Source organism: Colias eurytheme, chromosome 5, assembly GCF_061535395.1.
Source record: "Colias eurytheme isolate Ceu_HAF_F1 chromosome 5, ilColEury1 Martin Lab GWU primary, whole genome shotgun sequence".
Taxonomy (NCBI): domain Eukaryota; kingdom Metazoa; phylum Arthropoda; class Insecta; order Lepidoptera; family Pieridae; genus Colias; species Colias eurytheme.
In genome coordinates this window covers 158,061-180,867 of record NC_142984.1, presented here as the reverse complement: position 1 = coordinate 180,867, position 22,807 = coordinate 158,061, and the positions used below count along the sequence as shown (strand labels likewise).

At 38.3% G+C, this 22,807-nt stretch overlaps 2 protein-coding genes across 2 annotated transcripts; one reads left to right on the top strand and one right to left on the bottom strand.

The window, feature by feature from the left end:
* Nucleotides 1-537: 537 nt before the first annotated feature.
* On the top strand, nt 538-21,241 carry SF1 (splicing factor 1). The gene is made up of 16 exons (XM_090101651.1): nt 538-1,005; nt 1,087-1,191; nt 1,273-1,405; nt 3,678-3,879; nt 4,244-4,390; nt 5,362-5,437; nt 6,563-6,715; nt 7,325-7,431; nt 7,708-7,874; nt 17,293-17,451; nt 18,078-18,203; nt 18,411-18,549; nt 18,704-18,793; nt 18,909-18,991; nt 19,297-19,357; nt 20,477-21,241. The coding sequence occupies exons 1-16, from the start codon at nt 719-721 to the stop codon at nt 20,587-20,589; spliced, it is 2,148 nt and encodes a 715-aa protein (XP_089957777.1). The 5' UTR covers nt 538-718; the 3' UTR covers nt 20,590-21,241.
* Nucleotides 10,909-16,318, bottom strand: LOC149908209 (uncharacterized). The gene is made up of 3 exons (XM_090102162.1): nt 16,218-16,318; nt 15,832-16,138; nt 10,909-15,477 (listed from the first exon to the last, which is right to left on the bottom strand). The coding sequence occupies exons 2-3, from the start codon at nt 16,126-16,128 to the stop codon at nt 10,909-10,911; spliced, it is 4,866 nt and encodes a 1,621-aa protein (XP_089958288.1). The 5' UTR covers nt 16,129-16,138; nt 16,218-16,318.
* Nucleotides 21,242-22,807: the final 1,566 nt, after the last annotated feature.

Genomic DNA, 22,807 nt, shown 5'->3' with positions numbered 1-22,807 from the left:
AATTTGGTGCTTACGTACGATGTACGATAGCATGTTATTATCGTACGCTGATTTTACGATAATTTCTATCAGAAAAAATTCGAGAATTTATATTATTTCACCCATACAAATATGAAATTTTGACGTGTTTCATATCGAACTTTCATGGGAACAGTGAAATTTTGTCAGATTGAATTTTAAACTTGGCGCGTTTATTGAACATAAAGTGGAAATGGAGGTCTGTAGTCTGTACCACGCGTAAAACCAAAGAGTATAATGAATATTAGGGCACGTAAAACGTTTGGGTTTCAGTGTAAAACGTAGTGATTATATCCTCTTTGTTTCAGTGTCCCGTTGATTTGACAGCGGTAGTTAAACAAAGATTAACTATAGAGAACTTGCATACTTATCAATATTACAATTTATATGATTTATTTATTTATAATTGACTTTATTCTAAAAAGTACGATAATTTCGAACCAAAAACGCCTAATGTACGATAATTTTACGCCCCTGGTACGATAATCAGCTCACTTCAGGTTGCTAACACTGCTGTGTAATGTCAAAATCAAAACTCCATTTTGATTTGTCGTGTAGAATGTGGATTTGTTATTTGTGAATTTTTTAAATTGTTTTTTGCACGATAAACAAAGCTTTTTAGTATATAATTTTAACAATAATTGAAAAAAAGCAATACATAATAATATTATAGGAGTTAAGTTTCGATTAAGTAATAGTAATGAGTTCGCGACACAGAAGTCGTTCCAAATCTAAGGATAGGGATAGGCACAAGGAAAGAGATAGGGGCCGTGATCGTGAGCGTGATAGGGATCGGGATAAGGAGAGGGATAGGGACAGGGACCGGGACCGAGATCGTGACCGTGAACGAGATAGAGACCGTGATCGTGATCGTGGTCATCGTGATCGGGAACGTGACCGTGATCGCGACCGCGACAGAGATCGCGATAGGGACAGGGATCGTGACCGGGATCGCGATCGTGATCGCGACAGGCATCGCACCAAACGGTATGTTTAACTCAATTTGTCTTTATATGTTTCACAATTTATATCTGTAGCTAGGTCTATATTTATCACTGTTTTTCACAGGCGAAGCAGCAAAGAACGAGAAAGAAGTCGAAGCCGTCACAGAGAGAAAAAGCGAAGTAGAACTCGCTCTCGCTCACGCAGCAGGGGAAGAAAATCCAAAGACAGGTCATTTATTTATTCAATGGTTATATACTTTTTACTTTTGGATTATAATATTAATGTTATATGTATATATTACATTAACAGGGATGGCACAATTGCACTGCTGGACCAGATGGTGGGCACAACTACGAAGGCTACCGCCCGACAGGTCACCACAAACGGCAACATTAACCCGGCCACGCAGGCTGCTATACTTGCTGCAGCTGCCGTAGCACAGGTAAGAGTCCTCCTTAATACTTATTGTTTACTAACCCCTCGTATGTTGAACCACCGGCTCCCGGTTTGTCACATTTTTGCCGTGTCTGTTGAACAACCGGGGGCCGGTGAGGGTTCAAGTGTTTTGTTTTTACTATAAACAACGTCATTGTATATCAACCTATCCTTTCTAACACATTACAAATGCTTAAAGAAGAAACAGGCCGGCTAGTGACGCCAAAACTTGCGCAGCGCTAGTGAAAAAAATTTAAACTAGCGTCATTCAAAACTCCGTCATCGCACGTGGTGACTACGTATTTTTGTTTTGGTGAAAACTTGTACTAATCTTAAAGTGATTCGCTGAATATTAAAAGCAACGATGGATGGGTTATTAAATATTGATTATTTATACTAATTATATAATAGTTCTGTTAATTTTCACTAAAAATCGGTCTGTAACTATCAGCATGTGCAAGGTCGAACGCGTGATAGCGATTTTATTATCGTTATATTTCAGCCAGAAATGGATAAAAAGGCAAGTTGATGTTAAATCTAAAACGTAAAACTACTTAGTTTTGATATATTTCATAGGGTAGCATTATATTTGTTTCAAAAACATGAAAATATGTAGTGAAATACGATACTACGTTGTATCCACCGGGAGCCGGTGCGTCAACAGATTGCGTATTTTTAGGATGCTACCTAAGTATGGATATGCCTCAGGAATATTTTTGTATGCATTAAAATTTTAATTTATTGCTGACTGCGACATTACCGAAATATGACCAGAATAGATGTTTTGAATGTATGATAGTAAAAAACAAACACATCTAATAAGAGTCATACCTTGAAAATATTATGTTTTACGAAAAGTCGTATCCATACTTTTATAGCCTCCAGGTACCAAAATGAAAAATTTTTTGCTACTTTTAACAACTTATATCTTGAAATATTTCCTAGAACTGTACTGTTTTGTTGATTTGTTTTGATGCTTGAATCTATCTAAATCTTAGAAAATGTCTTAAAGTTCCGTTAGTTGCAATATTTTTTCCAAAAACTATGTTTTTAAATGTACGTAATTTTTGACCCAAATTTTTGACCCATTTTTGTTTAACTCCTACTCAAGATATATATAATATAGTGCTGCGATGCTTTCGTAATACATAGTTTATAAGCTTAAGTTTCTAATAAACAAAACATCGTGTCCATATCGGCATGCGTCATTTAAAATAAGGTTGAAATACGATACCCACTTTTGATGACTCGTTCAAGTGGCGGTTTTTTGTGACGATATTAAGATCGTGTGTTGTGTAAAAAATTTGTATGGTGGCACTTGAATTTTGTGTTTTATTTTAAACCTAATGTGATAAGTTGTAAATAAAATGTCTTAATTACTTCCAAATGTTGTTTTAATTCAAATTATAACCGAAACTTATCTAAATATCACAGTACCCTATGTTGAAAGTTCTATGTTAGCTTTGATTGAGTATTTATATAGAAATGGTTGAAAGTGAATAAAGATTATTCAATTGACAATAAGATTTATAACTTGAATTAACTTAATTCGTACTAGATACGGAGAAAATCGAGTTACAGTAAAAGTCTATCTCAAAATTTCGCTGTCTGTTGAGCAACCGGCTCCCGGTTGCCACAGTTTGGGAAAATCGGGAAAATGTCATTTCACAGATTCGCACGTATGAGGGGCTAAAGCTGCACATAATATTATTCTTAAATGTATTACAAATGGGTGGTAAATTCCAGCATAAAGCTCAAGAAGTGCAGGTAAATAAACTACTATCAAAATACTTATGTAATTCATAAATTCCTCTAAAGACTCAATATAATATGATTAATGTCCATATTAATTATTGTACTTATTATTTGTAGAATTACATCAATATAGCAGTAAGTTTTACTTCTATTGGAATTAATATTTATATTAAAACTATTGAATTGAATGTTAGGTAGAGGTTACATTTTATTGATATAACAATCTAAATTTATGACAAAGTCTTCTAAATGAATTTGAATGTGTTTCTAATAATGGATCGTAATAACCAGCCATGGTTAATAATGGAATTGTATGAATTTGCCAGTCAGTTCAATTCACGGTGTAAACTGACTGGGAATTAGAGGTCATAACATGCCCCCTGATGATAAATGATAAAAGTGTTGTATTTTGATTCTATATGAATATTATTTAATCAATTTACTAAGTTTTAAAAGTTTGTTTTGAGTATCTTTGACTAATTAGTTGGGAAAGTGTACATGTGTTGCATAAATATTGTGTGTAGACATTCGTCGCTCAGCGGCGCATCGCAGCCCCGGTGCAGCCCGCGGCAGCAGCGGCGGCCGCGCTGTCGGCCGCGACCGCCATTCCGCCGCCCACCTCCGTGCAGCAGAAGCTCGAGCTGCTGCAGGCGCGCACCGAGTCGCGCTACCGAGACAAGATGATGCTCGACCACCACCCCGACGACGACAAGGAGGACGGCCTCGGTGAGACTCCCCGCCCGCTATCTCTGGCCATTTGCTACTTATTCTGTGTTCACATGCTCATATTGCGTCAATGCTTACATATCACTCCCTGATGATAAGGAGGATGGATTGGGTGAGGCCTGCTTATTATTTTAACTATTTATAAATGTGCATCGCCTTACTTAAATTATTGTGCATATGCGTAAATTTAAATTGAATGAGCAAACGTTCAAATATAAATGTTAAATGTGTATCAGCAAATATTCTGTGAATGTACGATGCAACCTGTTTGTTGAGTGTTGTGTGGGCGCGCTACATATCGTTCTCTCGGTGTCGCTAGGCGCGGGGCACGCGTGTTATCATATGGAGTGCGACATGTGCGCAGGTCCGGAGGGCGAGACGGCGGCCGAGCGGCGCGCGCGGCGCCGGCGCACGCGCTGGATGGGCTCCGAGCACGACAAGACCTTCATCCCGGGCCTGCCCACCGTGCTGCCCTCCTCGCTCACCAAGGAGCAGGAGGAGCAGTACTTGTGTGAGTGTCCTCCCGCACGCCCACCACCCCTTTACACACACACATGCACATGCATTGCACCAAGCTTTGTGGCCAATTTGAAACATGTACTAGTATGAGACTAAAAAATGTTATGATAAGCGATCAAATACTGAAGTTAACATTGGTCAAAAAGATTGGTGTTGACCGTACACTCTTATAAAGTGTATTTAGCTGTGCTGAGAATTTCATGAAAATGAAAATTTTATCATGTTTTGTGCTTTGGTATAAATTATTAGATTTATGAGTGTGACTAAATGTATTATTTCCATCGAAATTCTCGGTATTGCTTGAATAATAACACTAATTAAATACATTCCACTATAGCTTTCAATCTATTTGTATCGACAAAACTATTGGAATTGAAAAACCCATTCTAAATAACATACCCATTAATTATCCCCCTATTATAACTGTATCAAATAGTATTGATGATTGAAAGTTATTGTTACAAATTATATCAAGAAATATAATTAAGACTTAATTAATGAACAACAAGACAAATTACAAACACCAAATACAAATGAAATAATATAAAATTTGCATTGATTGTAGGTAATCAATAACATTATTAATGCATAATTATTTTAATTTTAATTAATTAATTTACATTTCTAGGGGTTATTTTATTCTGAAATATTAAAATTTTATTTTCAGGATAACTAATGCTTAATGAATTTTAATATATTTTATATCCCCAAATTCAGGTTTAATTATTTTCAAATAACGATTAATTAATTTTTATTTTTTTCCTATTTTCGTAACGTAATTTTGTGTTTTCTAAACTTGCAGCATTAATAATAACAATGCAAAATATCAAGTTTGATTGATTTTTAACAATGAATTTAGAAAAAGATGAAAGTTTAAAGACGGATGCGCTAATTGCAGCCGGCGAAGTAAATGTAAATGTATGAGTATGTGTTGGTAAGTGTGTGTGTAATGCGCCCTTGCAGTGCAGCTGCAGATCGAGGAGGTGTCCCGCAAGCTGCGCTCGGGCGACCTCGGCATCCCGCCCAACGTGGAGGAGAGGTACACCAGCCTGAGTATCCGACACATCACATTATTACTAGACTTACACCCCCCCCCCCTCACTAATGTTTTCATGTTCGCAGGTTGCGCACGCGCCGCACCCGATAATTCAATTAAACTTAACGTTTTCAGGTTGACGATAACCTAACTTTTCAGCTCTAATCCCGATTGATGTTTCAGGATTTAATTGAATTATTTTTTCTCAGGGCGTTAGGTGTTAGGCGTAGGTTAGGTTCGGTGCTCCCCGCTACCGACGGTCGCACGAATACTACTATTTTCATCTTTGTGATCATGGGGTTTCTTTTTCTAATTATTCGCAATACTTGTTTTCAAATAAATTTCATTGGGGTTTTGGATTGGGGAGCATATAGGTAGCTTTTATACTACTTGAATAGCAATTCATTGTGGGAGAAGATAAAGGAATTGGAATAAATATATTATTTTTATTAAATTAGTCAAATATTTACTGAGAAACCCAAGTTTTTTTAAAGTCAATTATTGCTTGCGTAGAAAAATATTCTATCGAATCTTTCATCGTCCTTGTAAAAAAAATTGCCTGATAAAGTAACTTAAACCATTAATTTGACAAAAATTCTTACAAATACTCCTTTTAAAAAAACATTGATTGGCTAAATACAATTAAATTTATCCCTGTTTCTCCATAGATATCATTTTTGTATTTATTTATAATAATTCTTAATTTATCTAGTTTATTTTATAGGTGGAGTGTTGGATCTTACCATCGCACCCTATAATTATTATAAGCTAATATATTATCCAACAGACACATCAATATTTCAAATTTAATTGAATTTACAAATAATCTAATCTATATTATCCATTACAGCGAACATGTAGTTATGTCATAGTATATAGTTTATTTATAAGGGGATAGGTGTAATAATAGTTATTTTATAGAATTTAATAATAGTTTTAGAAGTGCAACTTCTTTAGGCGCGTTGAGAGTAAAATTTAACTGTCGCATCAAGACAATATCCTCACGTCATGGAGTCAAGTGACGATTTTGGTCTATCTTTGAATGTTGCCAAGGAAGTTTCACTTTTGACACGTGTGCTCTGTTTAGTCTGTATGTTGTTCGTGTTGATACGTGGCGGTATGTTGCAGGTCGCCGTCGCCGGAGCCGATCTACTCGACGGACGGCAAGCGGCTGAACACGCGCGAGTACCGCACGCGCCGCAAGCTGGAGGAGGAGCGGCACCGCCTCGTGCAGCGCATGCAGCAGATCAACCCCGAGTTCAAGCCGCCGCCCGACTACAAGTGAGTACCGCACGCGCCGCAAGCTGGAGGAGGAGCGGCACCGCCTCGTGCAGCGCATGCAGCAGATCAACCCCGAGTTCAAGCCGCCGCCCGACTACAAGTGAGTACCGCACGCGCCGCAAGCTGGAGGAGGAGCGGCACCGCCTCGTGCAGCGCATGCAGCAGATCAACCCCGAGTTCAAGCCGCCGCCCGACTACAAGTGAGTACCGCACGCGCCGCAAGCTGGAGGAGGAGCGGCACCGCCTCGTGCAGCGCATGCAGCAGATCAACCCCGAGTTCAAGCCGCCGCCCGACTACAAGTGAGCCGCGACATACGTGCTCTAGTTTCATTTCGTATGAGAAAATTTTCTCGTAAAATGAATTAAAAAATTATATAGTCTAAAAGTACCTTTCGATGACATCTTTTCATTCCGAATTGGCAGCAAAGTGTGAATATGAAAAGAGTCTCGATATCTATGAAATTACCAATTTTCTACGCTCCTGGAATTTTTTCTGAACTGACCTAATTTTTCGTAACAAATGACAAAGTGCGTGCTAAGAACTGTTGGTAAACAGGTATTATAATTTACAAAAATGAATATTATTAACAAAAACATATCTGTACGCAGGCCGCCAATAATCCGCGTGCACGACAAGGTGATGATCCCACAGGAAGAGCACCCCGACATCAACTTCGTGGGGCTGCTCATCGGGCCCCGCGGGAACACGCTTAAAGGTATGTTAGTCGCTATGCATTCCTACTTATAAATTTTGAGAATTTAACATTTATTTATGTCCTAATATAAGTTTTTTTTCTATGATTGCAAAATTGACAAAAATATTATAAATTTTTTTTATAGCTTGATAACATTGGTAGGATCATTAAATTATTAATAAAGTTATGATATAACTGTACTGTATACTGGTATATTATATCAAATATTTTAGTGGATTGTGCAGATTATATTAACTAGTATAAATTTTCTTATTAATATAATGAATGTTTTATTAGCAATGGAGAAAGAAACAGGCGCGAAGATAATAATCCGCGGCAAGGGCTCGGTGAAGGAGGGCAAGGTGGGGCGCAAGGACGGGCAGCCGCTGCCCGGCGAGGACGAGCCGCTGCACGCCTACATCACCGCCACCAACGCCGACTGCGTCAAGAAAGCTGTGGAGAAGGTGATGTGTTTTTTGTACTTTAATAGATTTATAATAGATTGGTTACAATGGTTATTACGTTGGTTTTTAATTTCAGGAATTGTAAACCTTTTTTTTGTTTTAACGTTTTTAAAATCGTTTTAGTCGGGTGACATGTTCAGAAACTGTGTCACACCAAAACCTCACGAGCGCGATCGCAGTTATAACGAGACAGAGACGGACCCATTACCGTCTTTACCATAGGGGCACAGGGGGCCAGTGCCCAGGGCCCCCCATCGTCTGGGGGCCCCCCTGGAGGAGATGTAGGACTGACAATTTTTCTCACATAAATCTCAAAATATTTTATTAAAAAGCAATACACTTTTCTCGTTGCCAGAGCCCAGAACGTCAGATCATTTCAGATTTATTCGAACACCATTATAATTAACTTATCAGACATTTACTCGAATTATTTATTTACTTACGTAATATAATATATTTTTACTTGAATTATTTTGGGAATTATGAATATTAATAACAAGGATAAGTTTACAGAATAGCATACAACTTGAAGGGCGTTGTGACAAAACTTTAATCTCTGGGCCTCTAGACAAGTGGCAGAAACGCTAGAGAATAAAATCCGTATTGATACTAATTGATATAAACTTATAACGTTTTGCTAATGTTTCGGTCACACTACCAAAGACGACGACGACCACGACCAAAATTCCCATCCAGCCGAAATTTGGTAAAATTATTAAAAACACAATCTATACTTAATATTATAAAGCTGAAGAGTTTGTTTATTTGAACGCGCTAATCTCGGGAACTACTGGTGCGATTTGAAAAATTATTTCGGTGCTAAATAGCCCACTTCTTTGGCAAGATTATAAGATACCAAAATCGTTGAATTACTTCATGACGTTACGGCATTGTTATGATGCGACCTTGAAATTTTACTCTAAACGCGCCTAAAGAAGTTTCACTTCAAAAATATATTAAAATTTCCTATCCTTCTGTTACTAGGAAAAAAAAATCCAAAAAGTCAATAGATAATATACCTATAGGTTTTTCGTGATTTTTACCGAAACGGTAAGTTTTAACATATAACCACTTTTACCCAAATTGTAGATCATAAATTAATTATCTATACAAAAGAATCAATACATTATTTTCCTAAGATGTAGCTTCCTACCATTTTCTAAGATATAACGATTTATAAACTGATCAATCGATCATTCAATCAATCAATCGATCGATCGATCAATCAATCAATAATCGATCAATCAATAATCGATCAATCGATATATCGATCGATCAATCGATCATTCAATCGATTGATTGATTGAATGATCGATTGATCGATCGATTGATCGATTGATTGATCGATTGATTGATCGATTATTGATTGATTGATCGATTGATCGATTATTGATTGATTGATCGATTATTGATTGATTGATCGATTGATCGATTATTGATTGATTGATCGATTATTGATTGATTGATCGATTGATCGATCGATATATCGATTGGTCGATTGATTGATCGATTATTGATTGATCGATTATTGATCGATTGATCAATTATTGATTGATCGATTATTGATTGATTGATCGATTGATCGATTATTGATTGATTGATCGATTATTGATTGATTGATCGATTGATCGATTATTGATTGATTGATCGATTATTGATTGATTGATCGATCGATATATCGATTGGTCGATTGATTGATCGATTATTGATTGATCGATTATTGATTGATCGATTATTGATTGATTGATCGATTATTGATTGATCGATTATTGATTGATTGATCGATTATTGATTGATTGATCGATTGATCGATCGATATATCGATTGATCGATTGATTGATTGATTGATTGAATGATCGATTGATCGATTGATTGATCGATTGATTGATTGAATGATCGATTGATCGATCGATATATCGATTGATCAATTATTGATTGATCGGTTATTGATTGATTGATTGATTGATCGATCGATCGATTGATTGATTGAATGACCGATTGATCGATTGATTGATCGATTGATTGGTTGAATGATCGATTGATCGATTGATCGATTATTGATTGATTGATTGATTGATCGATTATTGATTGATCTATTATTGATTGATTGATCGAATGATTGATCGATCGATATATCGATTGATCGATTATTGATTGATCTATTATTGATTGATTGATCGAATGATTGATCGATTGATCGATCGATCAATCATTCAATAAATAAGTCAACTTTGGATCGTCATTACAGCAGCAGCGTTTCAAATGAATTATATAAAAAATAAGGAAAAAAGTTTCCTCAAAAGACCATAATTATAATACTTACAAGATTGGTCAGAAGTAACTTTTTTGTAAAATGTATAAAAAAAATCTAGGAAAATTTTTCTCGTTTCTTATTACTTCTTTAAGTTTCAATTGAGGGCAAAAACATATATAAGTAATTGTACAATTTTCTAACCAAGGTGAATGGAAATAAAACAAATTATTGTGCACAAAGATCGTTTTAATGAAGACAACAAAACACTTATACAATTTGCAGAAAGAATTTCAATAGCGCCATTCAATGAGCGCGTGGCGCCATCTAATGTTAAACTTAGTACTATAACATATTTACTTATGCAACTTAAACATACCGCCCCCCATGGACCTAGTCCATAAAACAAAACTTAATGTTGATTGACAATTAAAATACATGTGTTGTAATACATTAAACCCTTTACCAGTAACACAATATTATTATACATCTATAAAGAAACATAAATTTATTTTTTAGCATTGCTATAGCATCACTTAGTAAGCCAATTTTAATTTAAACCATAATACATACTAGTATTTCATAAATGCCTAAAATATTTCAATACTTTGTTGTTGCTATAATTTATTACGTTTAATTATTTAATATGATTTGTTACAGTTAATTTGTCTTTTAGATTTAAATTTGTTAATGCAAAAAAAAAAAAAAAATGCGCAGCGTTTATTTTCACTTAGTACTTAAGGCAAATCACGAATATGAAAGGTAAGTTACAATTGTATATAATCACTCTGAATTTGGAATAAATATTAGTTTGGACAGAGGACGTTTGATAATGTGGCCCTTACATTTGAGGCTGCAAACGCGTGTAACCCCATCATGCCCAGGATGCTTCTCTACGATCACTCCATACAGCCATCGAGCGGGAGGTAATCCGTCTTCCCTTATTAGAACTAAATCTCCCACATTCGGTTCCGGAATACGACATCTCCATTTGTAGCGTTGTTGCAGTTGGGTGAGGTATTCCTCAGTCCATCTGCGCCAGAAGGTTTGTGTCATTCTTTGTGTGAGATGCCATCGCTTCAAATTAGTAACATTTGCCTTCTCATAATTGTCGTCTGGAACCAACACAAGAGGCTCACCCACTAAAAAGTGACCTGGCGTCAGCGGACAGGGATCTTGTGGGTCACTTGTGAGCTGCGAAATAGGCCTTGAATTGAGGCATGCCTCAATTTGAGCGAGAGTGGTGGACATCTCTTCGAATGTAAGTGTGGCATTTCCCACAATTCTGGCCAAATGGAATTTAATTGACTTTACAGCCGCCTCCCACAATCCTCCGAAATTTGGTGAATGAGGCGGAATGAAATGCCAATCCGTTCCATTTGACGCTAACCAGTCGGCGATTTCGGTGGCAACAATCGAGCTCTCGATGTCGAATAACTCAGTGAGTTGTCGAGCTGCACCCACAAATGTTGTGCCATTGTCGCTCCACATTTCTGTGACATGCCCGCGCCTAGCAACTAGTCTTTTAAAGGCTGCTATGAAAGCCTCTGCCGTCATGTCACTGACCACTTCTAAGTGTACCGCCTTTGTTGACATGCAAACGAACACACAAATGTAACCCTTTGTTGCATGATGACCCCTTCCCTTTGTAGCTCTTATGGCTATTGGACCGGCATAATCCACTCCCGTTTTGCTGAATGGGCGATGTGATGTTACTCTGACTGTCGGTAATTGACCCATCATTGGCTGATTATTTTGATTTGAATATCGCGTGCAAGTTACACATCTTCTTACAAACTGGCGAACCAATCCCTTGGCACCAATAATCCAATACATGGACCGCAAATAATTAAGCATTATCTGCGGACCTCCATGCAATGTGCTTACATGAGCTTCGTCAATAAGTAATTTTGTGAAATGCGATTTATGGGGAATTATGATTGGATGTTTCATATCCTCATTGAAAACAGAATTATTGAGACGACCACCAACTCTCAAAATTTGATGATCATCGAGATACGGATCCAGCGAAATGAGCGTGCTCTTCCGATGGACCATCTGCGAAGACGACAAACTCCGAATTTCCTCGGTAAAATATTTTCTTTGGCACATTTTTATGCAGGTACGTAATGACTCCTTTATTTCACTCGCTGATAACCTATTTACTAGATGTGTATTCTTCTTCTCAGATTTTCTCCAACGCAGTGTTCTTCGACAGAATGCAATCACCCGGGTAAGTTTTTTCAGTGAAGAAAACCTTGAAAGCAATTCTTCAGCATCATCATCGTCAGTAACAACTAGGTTGCACTTCCGGTTTGATGGTTTTTCTTCAAGGTGAGTATCCTTTAAAATGGTTTTATTGTATTTTATCTCAAACTTGTGTAAATAATCGGGTCCTTTTTTCCAGAGATCATTACAAACCAATTCACTAGACAGAAGACCCCGCGACGCGCTATCTGCAGGATTGTCTTCGCTGGAAACATGAGACCATTGATTGCCGTCCATTGAAGTTAAAATATCAGAAACCCTATTTGCAACAAATGTTTTCCATCTACTTGGATGGCTACTAAGCCATGCGAGTACAATGGTTGAGTCTGTCCAAGCATGAATGTTATTCTTTGAAACATTCAATACATTGCTTACTTCGTGTAGCAATTTTGATAGCAAGACTGCCCCACACAATTCCAGGCGGGGTATTGAAATCTGCTTTATCGGTGCTACACGAGTTTTAGACGTAACGAGATGAACATGAATATTTCTATTTTTATCAACAACTCTGGCATAAACGACGGCTGCATACGCCAAGTTGGAAGCATCTGAAAAGCCATGGAGTTCCAAAACCAAGTCATCCTTATTGAGTTGCATCCAACGAGGAATTACGAAAGACTCCAGATTGATTAAGTCCTCTCTAAAACTTAACCATTCCTCTAGTAACTGGGGACTCAATTGAGTATCCCAATCTATACCTGACAGCCATAGCCTTTGAATAAAGATTTTAGCCTTCGTTACAACCGGTGCTATCCAGCCTAAAGGATCGAATAATTTAGCAATATCGGATATAACTCGTCGTTTCGTCACCAAATTATTACCCAGGGTTGGTAACTTCACCTTAAAGTGAAAATTATCCATTTCTCTGTTCCATGCTATTCCTAAAATCTTAGTAATTTCGTCAATCTTGATCTCGAGGTTTGGAGCGTCACTCTTCCCGATGTTCTTTAAAAGTTCCTTACTATTACTGGACCATTTTTGAAGAGGAAATCCTGCACACTTGAGCAATTTAGTCATTTGCGTATAAATTTGCATTCCCTCCTCCACTGTATGACAACCAGTCATTAAATCGTCGACAAAAAAATCAGTAAAAACTCGTTCCGCCGCCGCCGGGAAATTGGACCCTTCATCTCGGGCTACCTGTTGTAGTGCACGAACGGCTAAGTAAGGCGCCGATGAAGTTCCAAAGGTGACCCGTAGCAACCGGAAATGTTGAATCGGATCATCAGGGTTCACGCGCCAGAGAATACGCTGGTAATCAGCGTCTTCGTCCGTCACCTTAACCTGGCGATACATTTTAACTATGTCTGCAACTAATGATATGGGGAAGCAGCGCCATCTCATTACTAAATGTCTCAATTCCGGTTGTAAATTAGGACCTACCATAAGATCACTATTAAGGGATGCCCCATTTGATCCCTTGCATGAGGCGTCAAATACAACCCTGACCTTTGAAGTGTCTTTATCTTCTCGAATTACCGCGTGATGGGGTAAGTATATGGCACCCTGTTTCTCCCCCTTTTTACATAACTCCATGTGACCCATATCCAAGTATTCCTTTATTACCTTGCAATACTCCTCCTTTAAGCCAGGGTTATTAGACAATCGTTTCTCAAGCATTAAAAAACGCCTATATGCAATGATTTCACTTTCACCATACTTAGAAGCAGGGTCATGATCCTTAAATGGAAGTTTGACTATATACCTTCCTGTTTCATCTCGGTTTGTGGTAGCTGCAAATAGCTCTTCACATGCCTTTTCTTCTTCAGTCATCATCTTAATGTGTTGTGTGGGTTCAGATTCTAGTTCCCAAAACAACTTGAGTAAAGCATCATCATTATGCTCACTAATTGTTATGGTATGACAATTAACCCCCTTCTCAGTTTGCTGGTTTGTATTGGAATTATCAATAAATCCAGACAAAATCCAGCCAAATTTAGTGTTTTGTGCTATAAAATTACCACCTACACCATGATGTAAACCTTGCATTAAGATTTTGCAATAAACCTCTGCACCTAGAAGTAAATCAATGCCACCTGGAATATTAAATGAAGGGTCAGCTAGCTCTAATTTAGGCAAATCTAGTTGAGAAGTATCCATTACCTCAATTTTATTGTTTGGCAACAAGGTTGTCAACTTATCCAAAACATGGGCCTTAACATTCAATGTAAATTTGGAATCATAACATGATGTAAGACATATATTCACTGATGCCTTAGATATAATTGATTTGCTGTTACCTACACCAGAGATTTTTATTGTTTCCTTAAGCTTCTTAATGCCCAACAACTGAACAGCCGATTCAGTGATAAATGTTGCCTGTGAACCTTGATCTAACAAAGATCTCAAAATGGTAGCTGAACCATCTGAATTTTGTGATCTGACATTCACCAAAGCAGTAGCCAGTAACACGGTATTGCTAAAGGTGGCAACACAACTTGTGACTATATCAGAAGATTCGTTGCAATCTGAATCTATTTCTGATGATGGTGATGCAGCTTCAGTCACGACAGCTACAACCTTACCTGTCTCCATATGTGAATTCATCTTACTGCCCTGTGTTAATTTAGGGTGTAACAATGAATGATGACGTTTCTTACATACACGGCATGTAGTGGACACTGTACATGCATAAGCAGAGTGTTCAGAACTGAAACAGTTGAAGCATAATCGTTGAGTCTGCACAAACTGCCGCCTCACATCAACAGTTTCGTTTGCAAACGCCTTACAATGAGCCAACTTATGTTTTTCAGAACAGAACAAGCATAGACTAGTCGCTATAGTTGTTCCCATTGAGAATTTTGAAGTATTCTGTATGACATTTTGGCCTTTGTCAGGCACTTTATACTCCAGTGACCTAAATCTAGTTTCAAGAAAATCCTCCAACTGCTTGTACTTAGGCAACCCTTCACAAGTTTCACTAACCTTAGACTCCCATTTACTTCTAGATTCCGGATCGAGTTTCTGGCAAATTACATAAATGAGAATTAAATCCCATGAACTGCAGTCAACTCCTATGTTTTGTAAAGATTGTAAGCACTCTCTAGTAGTGTCCAACAACTGTCGAATAGCCATGGCAGATTCCTGCGACAAAGATTTTTGATTCATTAATTTTCTGATAATAGAATTTGCCATAAGCCTTTTGTTGTCATACCTAAGCATCAACCTATCCCAACAAGTTTTATAATTGTCTGCTGTGACACCGATAGATTTTACAAGGTTTGCAGCCTCGCCAGTAAGTGAACCCTTCAAGTAATGTAGTCGCTGAACATCATCGAGCGATGAATTATTATGTATAAGAGATAAAAATAGATCTTTATAATTAGTCCAATCAGAATATTGCCCTGAAAATGAAGGCAAGGCAATTTCAGGCAATTTTACAAACACCTTCCTTGGTTCCTGACAATTTGAACTAACACTTAAATTATTACATTTTACCTTAAACTCGCTTATTTGTTCTTTTAATAATGTTTTATAATTTAAATATTCCTCCTCAACTGTATCATACACTTCACTTTTATTGTACTCTGTTCGTTGGTAGTCTTCTCTTTTCATTTCATATACAATTTTTCTATGAGTATTATGAAATTCATTCCATTGAGATTCTAAATTTTCTAAGCGTGTTTCTAAATAGGACAGAGTCAGACGTTCTTTCGGAGATTTCTTTAAATTAGTTTTACCCTTAACAATTTTAGATGCAAGATCGTCTTGCAATTTAAAATAGTTTTCAGCCATTTTAATAACACTGCAACAATAATATTAAATATAACAATTAAATACGTAAACAACAATACGTGCGGATAACCTTAAATTTACCTACTCACGTGTTTCTAACAATATTTTCTTACAATCCAAAATTATTGCTTCACACATATAACCTTTGTGATAAATTGGGCATAGGTTTCCCGTCACTCCACTTTTTTACGACTATTCTAAGTTAATGCAAACACGTAAACGAATATAATTTTTCAAATGATTCACTTTTTCTAAGTTAAATTGACCAACAATATAGAGTTCAAAGTTCAAGTTCAAGTTTTTTTTTTTGTTCCCTTTTTTTTTTTACTGACACTTAAAACGTCACAATCGTGTTCCAGATGACATTTGACAGCAAATGTCAATAATCTTCAATGACAGCAAATGTCAATGATCTTCAATGACAGACTCCAGTCTGCCAAACTTCATACGTCACCTAGGCTGGCTTCTTGTCATATATGAGTGATGACAGATGACAACTGACACCGATCCTGTGCGAAGAGGTGATCCGCTCTGATGTACTGTTCCCTCACGTAGGCAGCTCGATGACTCGGGGGGTGCTCCTCCCGCTCAGCTAAAGCCTCCCGTGCCTTGGATCTTCCAGGTTACCAGGGGTCGCTCTTCGGCCTTCGCTCCAGATTGTGTGCTCCACTTAGCAAACGAGGTGTACTAGTGCACTGTCAACTCTTTGCTTATATCCAGCAAGAAAGGACCATGTACAATTTTCTAACCAAGGTGAATGGAAATAAAACAAATTATTGTGCACAAAGATCGTTTTAATGAAGACAACAAAACACTTATACAATTTGCAGAAAGAATTTCAATAGCGCCATTCAATGAGCGCGTGGCGCCATCTAATGTTAAACTTAGTACTATAACATATTTACTTATGCAACTTAAACAGTAATTGTGGGAAAAAATTTGTATACCTATTATAGTTTGATTTCTTTATGTTTCAAAGGGCCCCCAATTCTTGTGTGCCCAAGGGCCCCGGCAGTGTCTAAGACGGCCCTGGACGGATCGATCTCCCGTCTCATCTCGAGCGCTGCCACTGCATTATGTTATCACGTAAACATCTCGATCGTAAACCTACTTTACAAACAACCATTTTTTTATTTAATTTTATGTTTCTTTTACTGTGTGCAGATCAAGGAAGTGATCCGGCAGGGCGTGGAGGTGCCGGAGGGGCAGAACGACCTGCGGCGCATGCAGCTGCGCGAGCTGGCCCAGCTCAACGGCACGCTGCGCGAGACCGACGGCCCGCGCTGCGCCAACTGCTCCGCGCTCGACCACAAGACCTGGCTCGTGCGTACATACACACATACACACACGCGAGCTGGCCCAGCTCAACGGCACGCTGCGCGAGACCGACGGCCCGCGCTGCGCCAACTGCTCCGCGCTCGACCACAAGACCTGGCTCGTGCGTACATACACACATACACACACGCGAGCTGGCCCAGCTCAACGGCACGCTGCGCGAGACCGACGGCCCGCGCTGCGCCAACTGCTCCGCGCTCGACCACAAGACCTGGCTCGTGCGTACATACACACATACACACACGCGAGCTGGCCCAGCTCAACGGCACGCTGCGCGAGACCGACGGCCCGCGCTGCGCCAACTGCTCCGCGCTCGACCACAAGACCTGGCTCGTGCGTACATACACACATACACACACGCGAGCTGGCCCAGCTCAACGGCACGCTGCGCGAGACCGACGGCCCGCGCTGCGCCAACTGCTCCGCGCTCGACCACAAGACCTGGCTCGTGCGTACATACACACATACACACACGCGAGCTGGCCCAGCTCAACGGCACGCTGCGCGAGACCGACGGCCCGCGCTGCGCCAACACCTATTGTCTATTCCATTTATCTGATAACTACATAATATTATGTGTGTAACTATAATAGCGATATTGGTTTGTGTGTCAGTGCCCGGACAAGCCGAACGTGACAAACAGCATCGTGTGCTCGTCGTGCGGCGGCGCGGGGCACATCGCGCGCGACTGCCGCGCCAAGCGGCCCGGCCAGGGGCAGCTGCTACCCGCCGCCAACAAGGTGCGCGCTACACACCTCACTATGTTTTGTTTGTTATTATTATTTAATATTTTCTGCGTCTCAGGTCAGACGCCTCAATACTTCGCTCAAACTTTTTAAAATTAATAACTAGTTGAAAAATTAAAATGTGTACTTGTTTTAATATATTTCTAAGGGTGCTATTAATATCAGTAGACTCTAATAATTATTATCTGTAACGCTCGGCAGGCGAAGATCGACGAGGAGTACATGTCGCTGATGGCGGAGCTGGGCGAGGCTGCGCCGGGCGGGCCCGCGCTGCGCCGCGCCGCGCCCTCGCTGTTCGCGCAGCACGCGCACCCGCCCCGAGCCATCATGCCGCCGCCCGGTAACCGCACACACAGTACATGTCGCTGATGGCGGAGCCGCCCGATTATATCACATCTCATACCTTTTTGTCCTTACACATATTTAGAAATAGGGTACTATACTAACTGAAACATTCCACTTCATAAATATAATAATGCTACTTTGTATGACAGGTATGTGCGGTCCAGGCGGGCCGGGCGTGCCGGGCTCGTTCCCGCCGCACCCGCCGCACGCGCACCCGCAGCACCACGCGCCCTGGCTAGGTCAGTGCATTACATTAACTCATTTAATCATCGAATAAGTCAAATTGCAAAAAAAAAATCATAATATATATTTTCTTTTAATACATTGTTAAAAAAAAAGAATATAATCGTGCAGGTGCAGGCAGCCAGCCGCCGCCGCCGGGCAGCCAGCCGCCGCCGCCCGCCTTCCCCCCACCGCCGCCGCCGTCAAGGCATCAGGTAATACAATCGTAGTCTAACACACAAATTAACTGAAATTGTCCAAAACTAAATTTGATCAAAAATTGTTCAAATTAACATCAAATCTATAAGTATAGATTTCAACATATTACTTTATATTTTAAAAACAGAGAAAAGTAATATTTTTAAATCACTGCACAAGTAAACATCATTAGTTTATCTCTTAGTGTATCGCAAGTATCTCAATAATATTATATGGTAAAATTCAAAATGATTTACAACTGTATATTTTATGAAAAAATCTTATATTATTTGAAATTCAAAAGACGTTTTAATAATTTCAGGGAGAGAACGGATCCGGCGGACCGGGGCCTAATCCTGGACAGATGCCGCCACCTCCACCGGGTAATTGTAATTTAATTTAGAACATAAATACGATATTTTAATTTATGTGCAAATGCAGACATATTATAATATTCACGGTTAATCAATACAAAGATTTTTGAAGTGAAACTTCTTTATCGGGGTTAGAAAAAAATTTAGTGTAACATTTTTTCGTTACGCGTGACTTTTTTCCGTTACGCGCCATCTATACGTAATAACGTATTTCTGTAAAGTTGCATATAGTAAATTATTTTTTGAAAAATAAAGAAGTTTCACTTCTTACGTGTGTACCTAGTACACGCACACATTTTTAGTCTAGGTATCTACTTTCTAAGTAAAATTGATAAATATTTTTTTATTTTATTTTATTTATTTATTTGATTTGCCAACAGATGTACATCTTATATTTATAATATATTTTGAGTATGTGACATAAATTAGCTTGCATAGCAAGATGTAGATCCAATTACAGGCAAATACAACATGCATTTTTGAGTTGTATCAAATAATAGCTTCTAATCGTAGTATAAATTCTAATCAGAAAACATTATTCTCATCAGTATATTTTTTATGTAAAACGCTTTTATATGCAAACAAACTAAGAAAGTTGATGTCAACTTTTGTGCTATTAAATAATCTATTATGTTCCCGACAAACTCTAGCAATGACGCTGTTGAAGCCTAAATTGGTTCTATATCTTTTGACAAAAAATACATTGGTTTTCCTAGAGTATCTCCTTGGAACAGCTATATTAATTTTTGATAGAAGATTAGGACAAATATACGAATTTGTAACAATTTTATATAACAACATTTGATCTGCCATCCATCTCCGATGTTTAAGACTTTCCATTTTAAAAAATTTTAATCTGAGGTCGTATGATTTTAAAGATTTAAGTTTTTGCTGATGAAAAGTAAGTAGATAAAGAAACTTTTTCTGTACAGACTCAAGTCTTTTTATGTGACATCGATAAGATGGATTCCAGACTGGTGAGCAATATTCCAAGAGAGATCTTACTAATGAACAATATACAATTTTTATAGGTAGCACACTTTTGAACATTTTGCAATTTCTCCATACATTATATTTTCTGTAATATTTAAAAATAGAATGTATTGATATGCATGTTGTTTGTCCCAGGCATGATGATGCCGGGTGGCGGGTGGCGCGGCGGGTTCCCCCCCCCGTGGGCCGCGCCGCCGCCGCCCTTCCTCGCGCCGCCGCCGCCGCCGCCGCCCATCTCCTCGTCCTAGCCGCGCGCACAGCCAGCTCGCGCCGCACACACAGCATGGGCACCGCACACAGCACGGGCCGAGCCGCACTCGCCCCCGCCGCCGCCGCCCGGCGACGAGCCGCCGCTCCCGCCATGTCGCTAGCCCACACTCGATACGCGTGTATTCAATTAAATGTACATTTAAAAACGTTCAACTTATTTAATTAAGATTAAGCGTTTGATTCTAAATTGATGTTTTAAACCGATAACGATTTTCGGTGACTCCGTGCGTCGCCCCGATGGACTGTGAAACTGTGGGTACAAATATATTTGCGAGCATTCGAGCGTAGACTTAATATGATAAATATTAATGTTGATAAGTAAAAAAAGTGTTCATGTCCATTTTACGCACACTTCGTCCGCATAGTTTCGTTACGTCTGATAAATAATTATTAATTAATTAATTAAAAATCGAGAATTAATGATATTGACGATTATGAAATATTGAGGACTGAATTAAATTTTACTAACTTAGTATTTTCTTCACTTTTTCTGCGAAACATTAGATTAAAATCGATAAGCATTAATGTGTTTGTTTAGTTCTTAGTTTAGAAACTGAGTAAGAGCTCTATCGGGTACACTATGTACTACTCTGTATTATAAATGATAATAAATTTATATAGCAATAAAAATTGTATTTTATTTTGATTTATTCCTCTCCTGCAGATATATGTATTATGTAGTGCCGTTGTTGAACAGAAATAGAAATTTTCCCGACGTATAGAAATTTTCCTGGCTTATAGAAATTTTCCCGACGTATTGAAATTTTCCAGGCGTATATAAATTTTCCAGGCGTATATAAATTTTCCTGACGTATAGAAATTTTCCTTTCTTATGGAAATTTTCCAGCTTGTAGAAATTTTCTCGACTTATGGAAATTTTCCTGACTTAGAAATTTTTCCTGACTTATAGTAATTTTTCTATCAATCGAAATTTCCCTAACTATTGACATATATGACATATTGGATTGGGGTTCAGGCCCCCTTAGTATTGTTTAAATCATTTTTTTAATCTTCCTAAAATTGGAAATTGTGACGACTGATTAAAGTAAAACCCATCTAAGTAACCCATCTATTCCCACCCACATCCCGTACGCTATGCTCTCTATCCACAGGCCGCGCGTGCGCAGATGGCTCAGTATCTGCATAGCTAGCGAACGTATTTAAACTCGCCTGGTCGTTGGGCGTTCATGAACAATATCATCATCATCATTTTTATTGAAAATAATATTCATATATTTTTCTTTGCCCGCGGATTCCCCTGATGTTAAATTCGCATTAGTATGAGTCGTTTCACCGCTGTCAAAAGTTACCCATGGCCATGTCACATTAAAACGAATAAACACACTTTCGCATTTATAATATTATGCTAGAGGTCCGCCCCCGGCCCCGGCTTCGCCCGTGGCACATATTTCGCAATAAAAGGTAGCCTATGTCCTTTCTCGGGTATCAAAATATCTCCATACCTTTCATGCAAATTGGTTCAGTAGTTTAGGCGTGATTGAGTAACAGGCAGACAGACAGAGTTTCTTTCGCATTTATAATATAAAATATTAGTATTAATGATTTGTCCTATGAAATTAATCACTCAAAATTTATAATATTCGCCGATGACCCTAAAATATTTAAAAATATAAATAATACAGAGGATGTTAAATTTCTTCGAGACGATCTAAATCGAATCTCGGAATGGACAGTATATCTAGCTTATTAGATTTAAATAAATGCAAATCTATAAAGTTTTCCAAAAAGTTACAACCTATCATCTTCGTATTCCATAAATAATATCATCCTTGAGGAAATTACCCAAGTGCGAGACTTAGGAGTAACATTTGATAAAAAATTAAGTTTTATTCATCATATTAGTTAGTAATATAGTAACGAAATCTCTAAAACTTCTTGGGTTTGTATGGAGAAATTTCAAAATGTTTAAAAGTGTGCTACCTTGAACCAAAAATTGTTTATTGTTCATTAGTAAGATCTCTCTTGGAATATTGCTCACCAGTCTGGAATCCATCTTATCGATGTCACATAAAAAGAAGTACAGTAAAAGTTTCTTTTTCTACTTACTTTTCATCAGCAAAAACGAATCTTTATAATCATAGGACCTCAGATGAAACTTTTTTAAAATGGAAAGTCATGGATGGCAGATCAAATGTTGTTATATAAAATTGTTACAAATTCGTATAGTTATTTGTC